At 46.7% G+C, this 15,076-nt stretch overlaps 1 protein-coding gene across 2 annotated transcripts in view; it reads right to left on the minus strand.

Moving 5' to 3' along the window:
• Positions 1–15,076, minus strand: part of SMC1 (structural maintenance of chromosomes 1) — a 236,364-nt gene that overhangs the window by 160,036 nt on the left and 61,252 nt on the right. For both annotated transcript variants that reach the window (XM_069334324.1, XM_069334323.1), the window contains exon 5: positions 11,169–11,381. In XM_069334324.1, coding sequence (XP_069190425.1) covers positions 11,169–11,381 — 213 coding nt within the window. The remainder of the gene's footprint in view (positions 1–11,168; positions 11,382–15,076) is intronic.

Here is a 15,076-nt window from a genome sequence, read left to right on the forward strand (position 1 = left end):
AACCTAGGAGGGAACCAGATGGGACTTCCGCCAGTTCACCAGGAACCCGAACCCGAACCCGGGTAGCTGGGAAAGCGCCACACCCCTGGCGAGCAGACACGCTCCCAGTCAGTCTGACTGGGAGCCCAAACCAGCCAGTCTGACTGGGAACCCAAACCAGCCAGTCGTCGAGGTAAGCCAACACCAGAACACCCAACAGATACAGACTGGTGGAACCGCGGGCCCTGGCACGACCCTTCTGGGAGGAACCCACCCTGGACCCCCAGAGAACCTAAAGGTCAGACATCAGGCGGCAGCTGGAAGAAGCCGCCTGCATATACTGTTAGACTACAGAAGCAGCAAACAGCAAGGAGCAAAATGGCAAAGACAACCTAAGAGCCAGAGCCCAAGCGGATTCCAAGGAGGAAGCAAGCACCACCTACAGACACGCGAGGCATGCAGCAAAAACCCGTAACAGAGCATCCCGCAGGATCGGCGCAAACAGCTTCAAAAGGGGGAGATGACGTACAAGCAGCCGAGGCTAAGTCACTAGACCCAGGAACGGCCCCAAGCGCCTCTACATCCTCTGTAAGCCAATCCGAAAACAGCTCAAGGAATGAAAAGAAGCACAGAACCGAAGCCAACGAGCACCACGTGTGCTCGTTGCCACATGCGCTGCAAACAAGGAGGTTCCCTCCCTGCACGTGAAGCTGAACTGCGCTGACATCTCACAGAAGAGCCGGAGCGAAAAGGCACTCATTAAGGTGTGCAAAGTCACCCCCAGGTAAGCCTGGACCACAGTCAACGCCTCGCGCCACTCCAGCGTGCGGGTACGACAGAAGGTGCCCCAAGCATCCAGCGAAAACAAAGGGCAGTCCACTAGCCAGGACGACTCCAGAACCTCATAACGAACCCAGTATGGAGACGAAGAACCAAACCTGAAGGAAGACGGATTCATAACAGAGGCATAACCTGGGTCGCGCAGGAGATAAGTCGCAATGGCAGCCCGCACCTCAGGCGAAGAGATGCGAGAAACTGAAAACCTTCGGACGGACGGAACCGATGGACCCGCAGGGACACGGTTCCAAGCTACCAACCAACACTACTAAAGCTGAATCCACAGGACGTATCCACTCACGAGGGCGAAGTGGGGGTACCACCAACACAAACAACCCTAATATAGATTGGGAGGGACACCAAGGCAGATGCCCCGCCAGGCAAAAAGAAAAGAAAAACCTCGCAAGAGAACAGCGTTCCCAGAGGGAACAGAGTGGCCGCTGTTATAGATGTAAACTAGCTGCGCAGTACCCCACACCCCTACCAGTGCAAAAAACTACCACTTACTCCAAGGTAAACAAGGGAGGAATCCCCCCAAATCCACGGGGCAGTCAATTGCCAAGCAATGAAAGACCAACTGAGGTAGACCCAAGATGACTTGTGGAAGGGAACCCCAAGCTCCAAGGGCGGTACTTACAGGGCACTTAGGGAAGGTGGCCCTAAGCACATGCAGCCCGAGTACCTTGGAATACGTCTCCCAGCTCACACACCACCGAAGAGACGTACTGAACCCAGGCACAGCACAAAGAGAATCTGGAGCTGGAGCCACAATGACTTAGCCTTATCCCATCAGCCGAGGAACTGGAGGTGTGGCTCGCTGGCACAAGGGTCTGGGGCTCCCCCTTCCCCCTCCCGGGGAGGAGGGAGCTGCACAGACATGCGGCGCGGCTCATGTGACGTCATGCTTGTTTGCTCGTTTTCCCTTGGTGGAGTTCTGTTCATTTGTTTCATTATTTTCGTTGGTTTTACCAGAATTGGGGTTTGTTTTGAGGCGCTTACCTTTCTGGGTGCCTGTCCCAGTCGATGGCAGATACAGAATGCTCCAAAATTACACGTGCATTTCTATAGGCCATTGCTCCTCGTGCCTCTCTGAGGGGGGCCAGGTTCTGGACGTGGTCCCTGGTAGGCCTCGAACTCCACCCACATCGACTGATGCAAAAAGTTAGGACTATCCCTATCAGCCTGGATAGCTCCGGGGAGCCGTAGGGGCTCCCCCAGAAATTTTGTCTTATAAAAGTGTTCATTCTTGTTCCTCGACCAAGGGGGGGAAAATATTATAGATGACATATTTTGGCCACAATAGGGCGAGGGTGTCTGGCAAAATTGAGGCATTGATAGAGTAATCATCAGAGGTGGTCAGCTCCGCCCGAGCTGCCAGGCGGGAGTTGCTACAAAGATGTTATGGTGTGTATATAAGTGACTCAATTATTATGTTCATAAAAAATAAACATAGTTTTACTGTTATTACACTATATACACAGATTATATATATAAGTATCTGCATGAACAAATCCACAAGAGCCGTGACGAGGATTCGAACATGCGTCCAAGAGCATCTCAAACGCTGCCTTAACCGACTGAGCTACGACATAGTCATAAGAGTTGAAACCAAAGTTCTACTGAACTTACTGGATCCCGCAGCCTCTCCGAGACACAATGGGGGAGTTGTGTAAAACCCTGGTTTTACACAACCCACACCTCCCCCAAAGTCTACTGCCAACCCACACCTCCAAAGTCTACTGCCAACCCACACCCCCAAAGTCTACTGCCAACCCACACCCCCAAAGTCTACTGCCAACCCACACCCCCAAAGTCTACAGCCAACCCACACCCCCAAAGTCTACTGCCAACCCACACCCCCAAAGTCTACTGCCAACCCACACCCCCAAAGTCTACTGCCAACCCACACCCCCAAAGTCTACTGCCAACCCACACCCCCAAAGTCTACTGCCAACCCACACTCCCAAAGTCTACTGCCAACCCACACCTCCAAAGTCTACTGCCAACCCACACCTCCAAAGTCTACTGCCAACCCACACCTCCAAAGTCTACTGCCAACCCACACCTCCAAAGTCTACTGCCAACCCACACTCCCAAAGTCTACTGCCAACCCACACCTTCAAAGTCTACTTATTCGTTTGCCTTTTTCGGGTAGAAGGTAGACACAGTAGTCGCTTCTGTATATATTTATTGACTGAGATAGCAAGGTATATATCTGCCTAGCCGAGGTCCTTCTACTCTGAGTCTGTGAGGATAACTGAGGCTGCTGGGAGCATGCCTGATGCTCCTCTGTCTGGCATGACGTCAGAGGCCTACTCGCCTGTGATTGGTTACATTTCAACTGACAGAATTTGAGTATAACACCGCTCGGACACGCTACCAAGTCGACGTCCCTTGTCGACAAGCTCTGGCTAGCTATATAGTTACAATGATACTGAAAGGACCTCGGTGGCATTCAATAATGGCTTACATGTGAAATTTGCATAATAAAACATTGAAAGATCAGGTGTGCGTAATACTAACAACTCGGCATATATGCACCAAAAAAAAAATTCATCATAATAGGTGAAAATAATGGTAACAATACTTTGATTAAACCAGAGTATTAAGAACATGTGGATGTCTACTGATCAGATATGAACAATACAACTCAAGGTATTGCCTAAACAAAATTATTAACATGTGTCAATGGCATGTGCTTGAAAACCATACAAAATTAAACAATTATTGCATTAATGGAACAAAGTTCTGACCTAACAACCACAATTGAATTTCAAGATAGATAATTATTATTTGTTTTTTTTTTCTCTTTTTTTTCTGAAATAATACAATATATTTACAAGACCAATGTACAATATATATAATGTGCAATATATTTACAAGCATATACAAGACCTGGATCAAGAAGACTAACATCTGCGTGATAGCAGTCAGGATTCACTGGCCTCAATGTGGTTGCTAGAACAATAATAACGCCTATGACAAGCACTGTAAAAATACAAATGGTAGTAGACTTAACAATGGCATCTAATTTATAACAAAATAAAGTTGAGAAAAACTATACATTATATATAATGGTAATAATAAGACACATGTGGTAGAAATACTGCAAATGATTTTTTTTTTTTTTTTCAAAACAAACAGAATAACTGCAGAGTGCATTCAATTATAAATTCTGCGGATATCTACACCTAGCTCATCCAGAGCACTATACAACTCTGGCTCTGACTGAAGGTCCGGAACAGATGAAACTTCATGTGACAAACTATCATCTTGAGAATACTATTACTGAATTCTGGACCATTATCTGAAAGGATTACTTTAGGCATACTATATCTACAAATTATTTGGTCATGGAATGCGCTGGCTATGGTTTCTGCTGTTTTGTTCGGGATAGGAACTAGTTCGCAAAACCGTGAAAAATTATCGACCATTACAAGCAAATGTTTGTTCCCTTTCTCTGTTTCCGCAAAATTTGTCAATAAATCCATCGATATTCGTTCCCAAGGAGCTTTAGTTGCTGGGTACACCTGAATTGGATTAGGTCCTGAAACATGTCCCTTGTGCTGTAAACAAGTTAAACATCTGTCAACATAATGAGCAATCTCCTTAGCCATTTTTGGCCAAAAATATTTCAATCGACCTTGTTGGAGTGTACGATCCTTACCTGGATGTGCACTTGCAGGAGCATCATGGATAATTTTTAACACAGTTGGTACCAAGACAGCTGGAACAACTAACTGACAACATTTCCTCGAGGCTGTCCCTAGCTTTACTACTCTACACAGTAAATTGTCCAACATAACTAGTTCTTTCAATGGTACTGGCGGTTTATGAATCGGGCGAGTGTCTTGCTTAGTCAAAAATTTAATGACGGGTGCCCATATGGGGTCTTGTCTTTGTTTCGTTTCTACTACTGTAGCATCTAATGCTGGGTAATTTAACTGAATCGCAGCTACGTGTCGAGAAAACGCATCGGCTACAACATTTTGCTTTCCTGGAATATATCCAAATGTGGGATTGAATTCTTGAATTGTGAGCAAATATCTAGCAAACTTTCCAACTGGATTCTTATTTTTGAACAAGGGAATTAATGGTTGGTGATCTGTAAGAACATGAACTGGGTAATTATAAATTGTATCCTTGAAATGTTTAAGTGCCCAGACAACTGCCAAGGCTTCTCGTTCTGTTGCACTATAATTTTTCTCTTTGGATAATGTGCGGCTAGCATAAGCTATTGCGTGATCTCTGTGACCTTCTGTTTGAAGTAATGCAGCACCTAGACCTATGTCACTAGCATCTGTAACCAACGTAAAAGGTTTAGAAAAATCTGGGTACCTAAGGACAGGTGACGAAATCAAGGCTGCTTTGAGTTTTTTGAATGACTGATCCTGGGCCTCTCCCCAAACAAAGGGTTCATCTTTTCTTTGCAACTTGTAAAGCGGAGTGGCTATAATAGAGAATCCAGCAATAAATGAACGATAAAATCCTACAAGACCTGTGAACTGTCTTACGGCTTCTGCGGTACGAGGTGTTGGAAAATCACGGGCAGCAATAATTTTTGATTCATTCAATGTAATACCTGAAGGTGTAACTGTATGACCTAGGAAATTAATCTTTTGCTTTAAAAATGAACATTTTGCAAGCTTTATTTTTAAATTAGCTTCAGCGAGCTTTGCAAGTACCTTTTCAAGGTTCTGGAAATGAGTCTGAACATCTTGCGACATGATTATGAGATCATCAAGGTAAACTAGAAGCGTACTTCCTATCAATCTACGAAATAGATTTGTCATGAGCCGTGAAAAGGTTATTGGACTACTACGCAAACCAAACGGCATTCTTTTGAAATGAAAATGACCATTGGGAGTACTAAAGGCTGTCAATTGTTTACTTTCCTCATCAAGGGGGATTTGCCAGAATCCCTGCAACAAATCTAACGTTGAGAATACTTTGTTTCGACCAATACTTTGCAACAAATCATTTAGAACTGGAAGTGGGAAACGATCAGGTATTGTTACTCTGTTAAGCTTGCGATAATCGATTACAGGTCTCCAAGTCCCATCTCGCTTTGGTACAAGAATCAATGGAGCGTTCCATGGCGAATTACTCGATTCAATTACATCACTCTGTAACATTTCTTCTACAAGTCTATCTGCTTCTGCTCTCTGAGAATGGGGAAGACGGTAAGCTGGTACATAAATAGGCGTAGTTCCTTGTTCAAGGGGAATTTTATGTGTAATGAGAGGAGTGAGACCTAATTTTTCTCCTGGTAGAGCAACAACAGCTCTATTCTTGTTCAAAATTTTCAAAAGCTGAGCCACAGAGTCAGGAAAATCAGTAGGACTGAGGTGTTGCGCTTGCACCTCTGGCTGAGATCCCTGTTCTCCTGGTGTGAGTGTACAAACAGTATGATCCATGGAGACATCATCCACAACTCGCACCGGTAACGAGTAATGGGCAAAATCTACAACATGGGTACCAGACTGGAGATGGATATCGGCATTACTTGTGTTTGCGATAAAAAGTGTGACAGTACCATCCTGCACTGTGTGCCAGGAGGGTTCAACAAATGTACCATTCACTTTACATGTTTCACTTTCCGCAATCACATCCGACAACTCAGGCACTCCCTGAACCTTAACTCTTACTCTGGTGAGAGAATGAGGGTGTAGCACAGTGTCAGTAGCCGTGGAACCACTGACTTCAGAGATGGAAGCTGCCAGGCGAGCGAGACAACGAGAATCCGTTAGGGCGTCCCCTTCCAGAAAGTCCCGATACTCATTCTCCTTAACAACTGCACAACTACTATGCTTCAATCGAGTGCCTGTTTTCTCGGGTATGCTACCACGACAATGATCTGACAACCCTACGCTTGCAAGGCGGGTGTCAACAAAATTAACATAATCTGATTGAAGATTGAACTCGTGGCCCTGTCGATACATGCTACACAAGGGTATGACATGGTCTTTGATACTTATGTTCCAACGATGGGGAAACAATGCAATATTTTCATCAATCATGGTGTACAGACCTAAGAGAATGTCTCCAGGAAAATGAATAATGTCAACAACTAAACATGTTATAGACAATGTGACATCATTGAACTTGAGTGGGAGGTCAATTTCACCCTGAACTTTTACTTTATTTCCTGAAATACCACTTAGAAAAGGTATGTGTGACTGTTTTAAAATAGTAGGGTGCTTACTCTCAATGTCTCTAAGAGCTGAGGGCTTGACAATATTAATTTTTGCACCTGAGTCAAGAAAAACTTTTAAAACTCTACCATGTACAATGGCTGAGACAAGGGGACCATCACTTGAGACTGGACAAGTTACTATTTTTGACTTATGTTGTCTGGGATATCTGTGTCTTGTTTGTGTCAAATTTACTGTGGATCCGTCAACATCTACAACTGGTCTAGAGTCAGTGTCCTCCTCTGTCAAGTGTCCAAATCTATTTTGGGTAGCTACTGAATACACAGGGAGGGCACTAGGATTGGCTAGCTTGAATTGGTTAGCGGATGGCCTTGGGGGTTTCCCGACGACATGGAGTGAACATTCTGAGCTCCAGCATTCTGTGACTGAGCATTATAATTTGAAGTTGCATTATAGCTGGGCTGGGAGTTGTAATTACGAGAGTTCTGATAATGTCTTGGACGCTGTGAGCCTCGCCAAGACTGACCATGGGAGTTACGAGGTGGAGATGTCCTTTGCCTAGCTCTACAATCCGCAGTGTGGTGACCAACTTGTTTATGGTACGTGCAATATGGAAGCCTAGAATGATTAGATTGATGAGGGGGCCGAGAGAATTGTCTAGGAGGTGATGATCTAGGGGCGGACCAACAGTCCCTTGCAAGGTGGTTACTCTTACCACAATGCCAACATGAGGGAGTGGATGGTTGTGGACTATGGCGTTTCGGCATTTTATGAGGCGGCGAATTTGACTGGGGGCTACGAGCATGGGTACGCTTCTGCGACCAAGAGTTTTGAGAATTTGTGGGAGGATGCTGAGAGCTTGTGACTACATTTACAGCATCAGAGGGTGGCAACAGTTGAGCACTTCGGGGAGCTAGTTTATCTGCGGCATTGTTAATAGCCTCAAATACTTCACCAATTTCATGTTTAACACCAAAATTTTGTTGCTCAACGATTGGTTTTGTATGCTCGGGGGCAAAATGCATTAAAGTACCAAATGCTATCATTTTGGCCATAGCCTCAGGGGACAGATTATTGTCTTTATCTAACCAAGTCGAATTATTCATAGCAGAAACTAAGGCATACAGATACTGATCGAGACGGCTAGTAAACGCATTAAACGATTCACCAGGCTGCATGGTGGCATTGGCAATTTTCTTGACTAACCTATATGGGTCAAGGTCTCCTTTATTAACAAAGCGACGGCGAAAGAAATCCTTAAATTCAGGCCAAGACTGGAGGCTAACAATGGCTTTCTCATCAACAACAAAACGTGCATCACCTTTGGTTGTGTCCACAGCTGACCGTGCAATTGCTAAGTATTCGGCATCAGTAGGCTTAGAAAAACGTGCAACAGTTTTCGCTTCAACCTTACTAAACCATGACTCTAATAAGCGGGATTCACCGGCAAAAAGAGGAATAGCCATTTCCTGAGCTGATCTCTGCCCATTGGGACGAGCAACTGTTCCCATTGATTCTGAAGGGGTTTCAACAGTGGTAGGCATTGTCACAGCCGTGGAAGTAATATTTGAACGCAGATTATAATTAAGTGCACCTGGCATCAGAAATAGTATACACAAAAATAAACACAAAAAAATATCAACTTGGCTAAAGTAAAAATGGCAGAAATAAAATTATTAAATTGGGCTAGGCAAGAAAATAATTAAGAACAAGCAATTGTAAACTAAATTTAGCAATCTTTCATTAAAAAAATGACTGGAATTAGATGTATGTAAATTAATTAAACCAGACTAAGCACAGCAATTGAGAATATAAAAACTGGAAGTGCAATTGCAAAATTTCATTAAAAAGATTCAACACAACAAGTGGCAATGCAAGAAATATGTATGTAGCACATAAACTGGACACAGGAATGTATATAACTATGGTAAAAAAATTATAATATGCAATGTTAAAGGAATAAATTTCAATTTTAGGCCTGGAGGAATTAAAAAAAAATTATATTGCACAAATCCTTAAATGCTACTAAAACAAGGATTCCTTACTTCACTGGAATTTGAATTTACCAATAACACTCTAGGAGAACAATTAAAATTCAATGAAATTACTGTAAGAAGCAGGAATGTTGAAATCACACAAGGAAATTGTGGGGAGTTGAGTACTGAGGCGGCTCCAATATTTAACAAGTCACTGAATGGGTAATTCACAGGATATTCTGGATATATTTACGTTAAACCTCATTAAAACATAGCACACGCTATCTTAGCTCACAATTACTTAACTCAGGGCTGTACGATTTGCAGTATAACAGCGGCCAACACAAAAACGGTGGCAGGGCTTGTTAAGTGGCACATGTGAGGGTTTGTTTACAATCTGGTTCGACAGCAGCGCTCCTGGCGGCGGTGGCGCGAAACTCAGGGACCCCACACTGTTGATGCTGGAGGCGCGAAGATAAATTCTGACGACGACGATATTGCGACGATGTCGGTGGAGAAACACGATTGGGAGGCAGGAGTTCACACAAAATGATGTAGCAGGGGCTGGTGGCGAGGTGTGAGCTTAGAGTGAGGCGAGGTGTGTGAGCCTGGGGAGGCGACACAAGTCAAACAATTGCAGTCCACCAAATATTCTCAAGGAACAATACAGCACATACGATGATCAGGTGATGCTTGCGACGATGACTGACCACGATTTCAGTAGCTTGAACACTCACAAAGCTTAGATACTGTCAGCTTGGGTGGCGGTGGTGGTGGTGGGTGCAGGTTCCCACGTGGTGGCGCAAGGTTCAAAAAAATGGCTGGCGCGGGAAGCTTCCTTCCTCCTCACTGATGAATGAGCGTTCTCACAGGAAAATATTGACCCTTACTTCTGAAACGTTGGCCTGGAGTAGTGGTTGATGGCAGGACCCCGGTCTGGCACAATATTTGATGCGTGGGTGGCAGGATGGCGGTGGCGGCGGTTTTGGCTGGAACACGAGGCGATGCTGGGTACTTGAACTTTTCTTTCCAGAAAAAAAAAAATTTCTGGATCCCACTGCTGCTACCAGTATTCGTTTGCCTTTTTCGGGTGGAAGGTAGACACAGTAGTCGCTTCTGTATATATTTATTGACTGAGATAGCAAGGTATATATCTGCCTAGCCGAGGTCCTTCTACTCTGAGTCTGTGAGGATAACTGAGGCTGCTGGGAGCATGCCTGATGCTCCTCTGTCTGGCATGACATCAGAGGCCTACTCGCCTGTGATTGGTTACATTTCAACTGACAGAATTTGAGTATAACATACTGCCAACCCACACTCCCAAAGTCTACTGCCACAAATGCCTACACTTCCCCAACCACCATACATCCTGCCCTCACCACTTACCCCCTGCAATCCCCTATGCCTCCTTCCCCCGCAATGACAATTGCCCTGCAATCTCCAGTGTCTCCTCATTCCATGGCCCCTGTTCCATTTCAACCCCCAAGGCCTCCTTCCCCCCTCCTCACTCTCCCACATTTGCCTTTAATGACTCCTGCACTTAAACCCCACACTCATTAGTTTTTAGTTATGGCCTGCCTGTGGGGTCGACTGGCGGGGTCCACATGGTCCCCGGGTCAAACCCAAGTTTCCAGTGTTGCTCCTTTTTTTAGTTACTGTATATGAAAAAGAGTGCTGGGGAGACAGGACCCCACGAGCGTAGCTCTCATCCAATAACTACACTTACGTAATTACACTTAGGTAATTACTCCCTCTCACCCCCCCCACTCCCCACACATCCCGTGTCACCTGCCTGGTATGTGCTAGGAAAAAGCATTCAAGAGTAGAATTGAATATACTGGAGGGCCAGGTACCAAATCTACACAGTAAAATAACAACATACTGGAGTGAACGATATAGAAGAAAATGCAGAATAGAACCAGTGAAGAGCAGAGGTGACATAGGCACAATCAATTCAACATCCTCCCAGCAAGCGTAAGAAATATTGCCGGAACAACCATGGACATCTTTAAGTGAAAATTATTTTTTTTCTAAAAGAAGTGCTGGACCAACCGGGCTACGGTGGGTATGTGGGCATGCGGGCCGCTCCAAGCAACAGCCTGGTGGACCAAGCTCTCACAAGTCAAGGCCAGGCTTGGGGAGTAGAAGAACTCCCAGAACCCCATCAAGCAGGTATCAAGCATTAAAACTGTCCTCACTTGCTGTTGCCGAGTATACTCACCAACTCTCTGATATCCTGCTCCATTTTGGCCATTTCTCTAGATATTCGCGTGTGATCTTTTTTCTTCTCCTTGAGCACTTCCTCAGCCTTTTCCTTCTTCTTCTCCACTTTTTCAAGATCTCCTTGTTTTCTTCGCGCTTCCTTTTCAAACTCGGCAATCTCTTTTTCATTGTGGTACAGCCGAAAAAGCTGCATTTCCATCTGTTTTTCTCCCTGTCAAGAAAATAAATTTTTAAATAACATTATGTAATGACTATATATTGGACTGATATTAGCTAATATTAGTACTGGGCTTCAGTGATATGGAGTTGCTATGCCTACCGAGGACCACCTGCCAGAACATGGTCCCCTCAGAGAGGTGCAGGGAGCAATGGCCTATGAAAATCCCATGTATGAAAGTATTCGTGTCTGCCATCGACCGGGGTTGAGCACCCAGAAAGGTAGGAACTCCAAAACAGACCCCTCCTGATAGAAAATTGCAACCCGAGACTGAACAGAGGCTAGAAACATCCTCAAGGAAAACAAGCTAACAAGCAACACGTCATCAGACTGAGCGCCACATGTTCACACCAACTCCCCCCCCCCCCCACCCCCCCAGGAAGGAAGAGGAGGGGTCCCGGCCTACTGTGCCGGCAACCGAACTGTCAGTTTGGAGACTGAAAAATGAAAACAAAAACTGCCGACCGGGAGATGAAGGGTGCCAGGGAGCCTCCGGGGCGCTACCCAGAAAATGCCTTTCATTACATTCAACGTTGGTTTTCTGTGGGCGATCACTGTTGGCTCCTTGGAGCTAACTACCCAAAGAGCAGGAAAATTGGGACTTACCTGGGAGGCGGCTGCACCACACAACTCATAACAAAGACAAGACAACTGGCTGCAACTGTCAACCCAAGGCGACACAAGACCGCTCAGAGCCTGGCACATTAACAAGATTACTGGCAGATTGGACCCTGTTCGATCTCCAAACCCCCACGCCCAAATGTCAGCCCAAGACATATTACCAAACACAACAGCCAAAGCTGCAAACTTATGAACATCATATGAGCGAGGGTAGACCGCAGGCTGGCTAGACTCAATAACCCTGCAGACGACCTGAGAGACCCCGAGTCCTGGAACAGGGAACAAGAGATACTGGGTCAACCCACAGCGCATCCCTGGACACAGAAGCCAAGGCGCACAGGTAACAGCGTAAAGCCGCAACGGAGCACAAATCATGATGTACCCTTGCCTGACCAATCAAGCATCAATAACCCACAGACCCTTCAAGAAGCCCACCATCTCGTTCTTCGCCAGAAAAGAAAACATGGCTGCAAACGAAAAAAAACATCCGCCCAGACAAAAACAGCAAACACCTCTGCACCAGAGGAGAGCATTAAGCTCCCCAACTCAACCCTCAGAAGCCAAAGTCAACAAGAACAAAGCCTTCTGGGAAGAGTCTGGAACCAAAGGGGCCCCCACAAACCAAGGAGAAAAGAGAAAGGAGAGCACCCAGATAAAAAAAAACCAGGATAGCTCATGCGGCGCTGAGCAGGCCAAAGGTGTAAAAAGGCATGAGAAAGCTTGCGAAATGAAGCTGAAGTGACATCCATTCCAAACACAAGCTAACGCGGCTCCACCAGCACCGAATGATACAAGGCGACAGTATTTGGAATAAAATGCCTGTCCTGAAAGAGTCAAGAAAGAAAATCAGCATTGAATGTAATGAAATGCTGATTCATTTAAATAATTAAATAATAATGTAATGAAATGTAATGAAAATGAATGTAAGAACCGCCAGTTCTTAGGCTGGACGTCAAAATCATGCGAAAACACCGCCGACTGGAGAGAGGGAGGGATGCTGGGGAGCCTCCGGGTCTCACCCAGAAAATGGCATTTCATTACATTAAAAGCTGGTTTTCTGGGGGGGAGCCCCGTTGGCTCACCAGAGCTACCTCACCAATAAGCTATAAGGAAAAGAGGGAAAGACCTGGGAGGCTCAACTCAAATACAAGACAACCGGCAAACCAAAGAACCCAACAGACGACCCGGGAAACCCGAACCCCAGAACAGGAAGGAAGGGAACCCGGGTAATCCAAAGCGCCCCCCCACGGCCACAAAGGCCCAGACATGCAGAGAACAGCAGAGAGCTGCAACTGAACACAACATAAGAAGCACCCCTCGGCCCGACCAACCAAGCATCAAGAACCCAAGGACCCCTCCGAAAAGCAGCAGACAAAATTATCGCCAGAAAAAACCAGCGTTGAATGTAATGAGACGCCATTTTCTGGGCGAGTCCCGGAGGCTCCCCGAGCTTACCAGGCTGATATGCTAATGACAGACTTTGGCATCAGTCGTGTGTACGGAGTTCTTATGGGCATACCGGGGATCACGAGCCAGAACCTGGCCCCATCAGAGAGGCAAGGGGAGCAATGGCCTATAGAAACCCCCGTGAGGTTGGAAGCATTCTATGTCTGCCATCGACCGGGTTAGGCACCCAGAGAGTTAGGTGTCCCAAAACAATCCCCTATTCTGGTGAAAATTGCAACCAAAAGCCGAACGAGTGGATACAACTCCCCAAACAAAAACGAGCAAATTAGTATGATGTTATTCGTTGTCGCGTCGCTGTCTGCGCAGCCCCCCCCCCTCCCCGGGAGGGGAAGGGGGAGCCCCAGACCTACCACGCCGGCGATCCACACCCCAGTTCAGAGGCTGGATGTCAAAAATACACGAAAAAAATGCCGACCGGAGGGAGGGAGGGATGCCGGGGAGCCTCCGGGACTCACCCAGAAAACGGCGTTTCATTACATTCAACGCTGGTTTTCTGGGGGAGCCCCTATGGCTCTCCGGAGCTAACTACCCACAGAGGAAAAGAATAGGGACTGACCCGGGAGGCGGTCGCCGCACACTACTCAACCCGAAGTCGAGACAACAGGCCGCATCCGCCGACCCAAAGCAACACAGGCCCGACTGGGCCCAGGAATGTGTACAAGGTAACAAACAGCCAAGGAACCTGTTCGACCACCAAAATCCCCATGCCTGAACGTCCTCCCAGGACACAGTACCAAAGACGGCGGCAAGAGCTGCGAACTTGCGAACGTCATGGGCACAGAGATAGACCGCAGGCAGGAGAGCCTGAAGAACCCCGCGGACGACATGGGAGACCCGCACCCTCTAACAGGGAAGAAGGGAACCGGAGCAACCCAAATCGCGTCCATGGACCCAGAAGCCGTGGTGTGCCAACCACAACAGAGAGCCGCAACCGAACAAAAACAATTGCACCCCCGGCCCAAACAACCAAGCATCAACAACCCAGGGACCCCTTCAGAAAGCAGCAGTCTCATCCTTTGCCAGAAAAGAAGAAGGCAGCAGATGACCAAACTGAACACCTCAACCGAAGGAGCAGAAAACCCCTGCGCAGGAGGAGAGCATGAAGCTCACCTACCCGACCCCCAGAGGCCAATGCCAACCGGAAAAGAGCCATCGAAAAACAAACCGGAACCAAAGGGGCCACAAGAAAACGAGAAGAAAGAAAAGAGCACTCTGTCCAATGATCAGGACGGCTCAAGCAGTGCAAGAACAGGCCGGAGGTGAAACAAGCATGAGACAGCTTACGAACGGCACAGATGAAAGTCCGAAAGCAAGCCGAAGTGGCTCCGCCAGCGCCGCAGAAAACGAGGCAACAGTATGCGGCAAGTCGATGGCCACCAACCCCCAGCAGAAAAAGTCAAGCCGACGCCAACAAACGCAACCAACGAAGAAGGGACTGAAGGAAAAGGAAGGACTGCCACCACCGAAGAAGGGACTGAAGGAAAAGGAAGGACTGCCAAAACACCCCATACTGCCGCCAAGAAGCACACAGGTGGGACACCAACAACCAAGCCACCCGACCACCAACGGACACAAGATCCATGAGGCAGAACGTAATCAGC

The sequence above is a fragment of the Procambarus clarkii genome, chromosome 31, assembly GCF_040958095.1.
Source record: "Procambarus clarkii isolate CNS0578487 chromosome 31, FALCON_Pclarkii_2.0, whole genome shotgun sequence".
NCBI classification, from domain to species: Eukaryota; Metazoa; Arthropoda; class Malacostraca; order Decapoda; family Cambaridae; genus Procambarus; species Procambarus clarkii.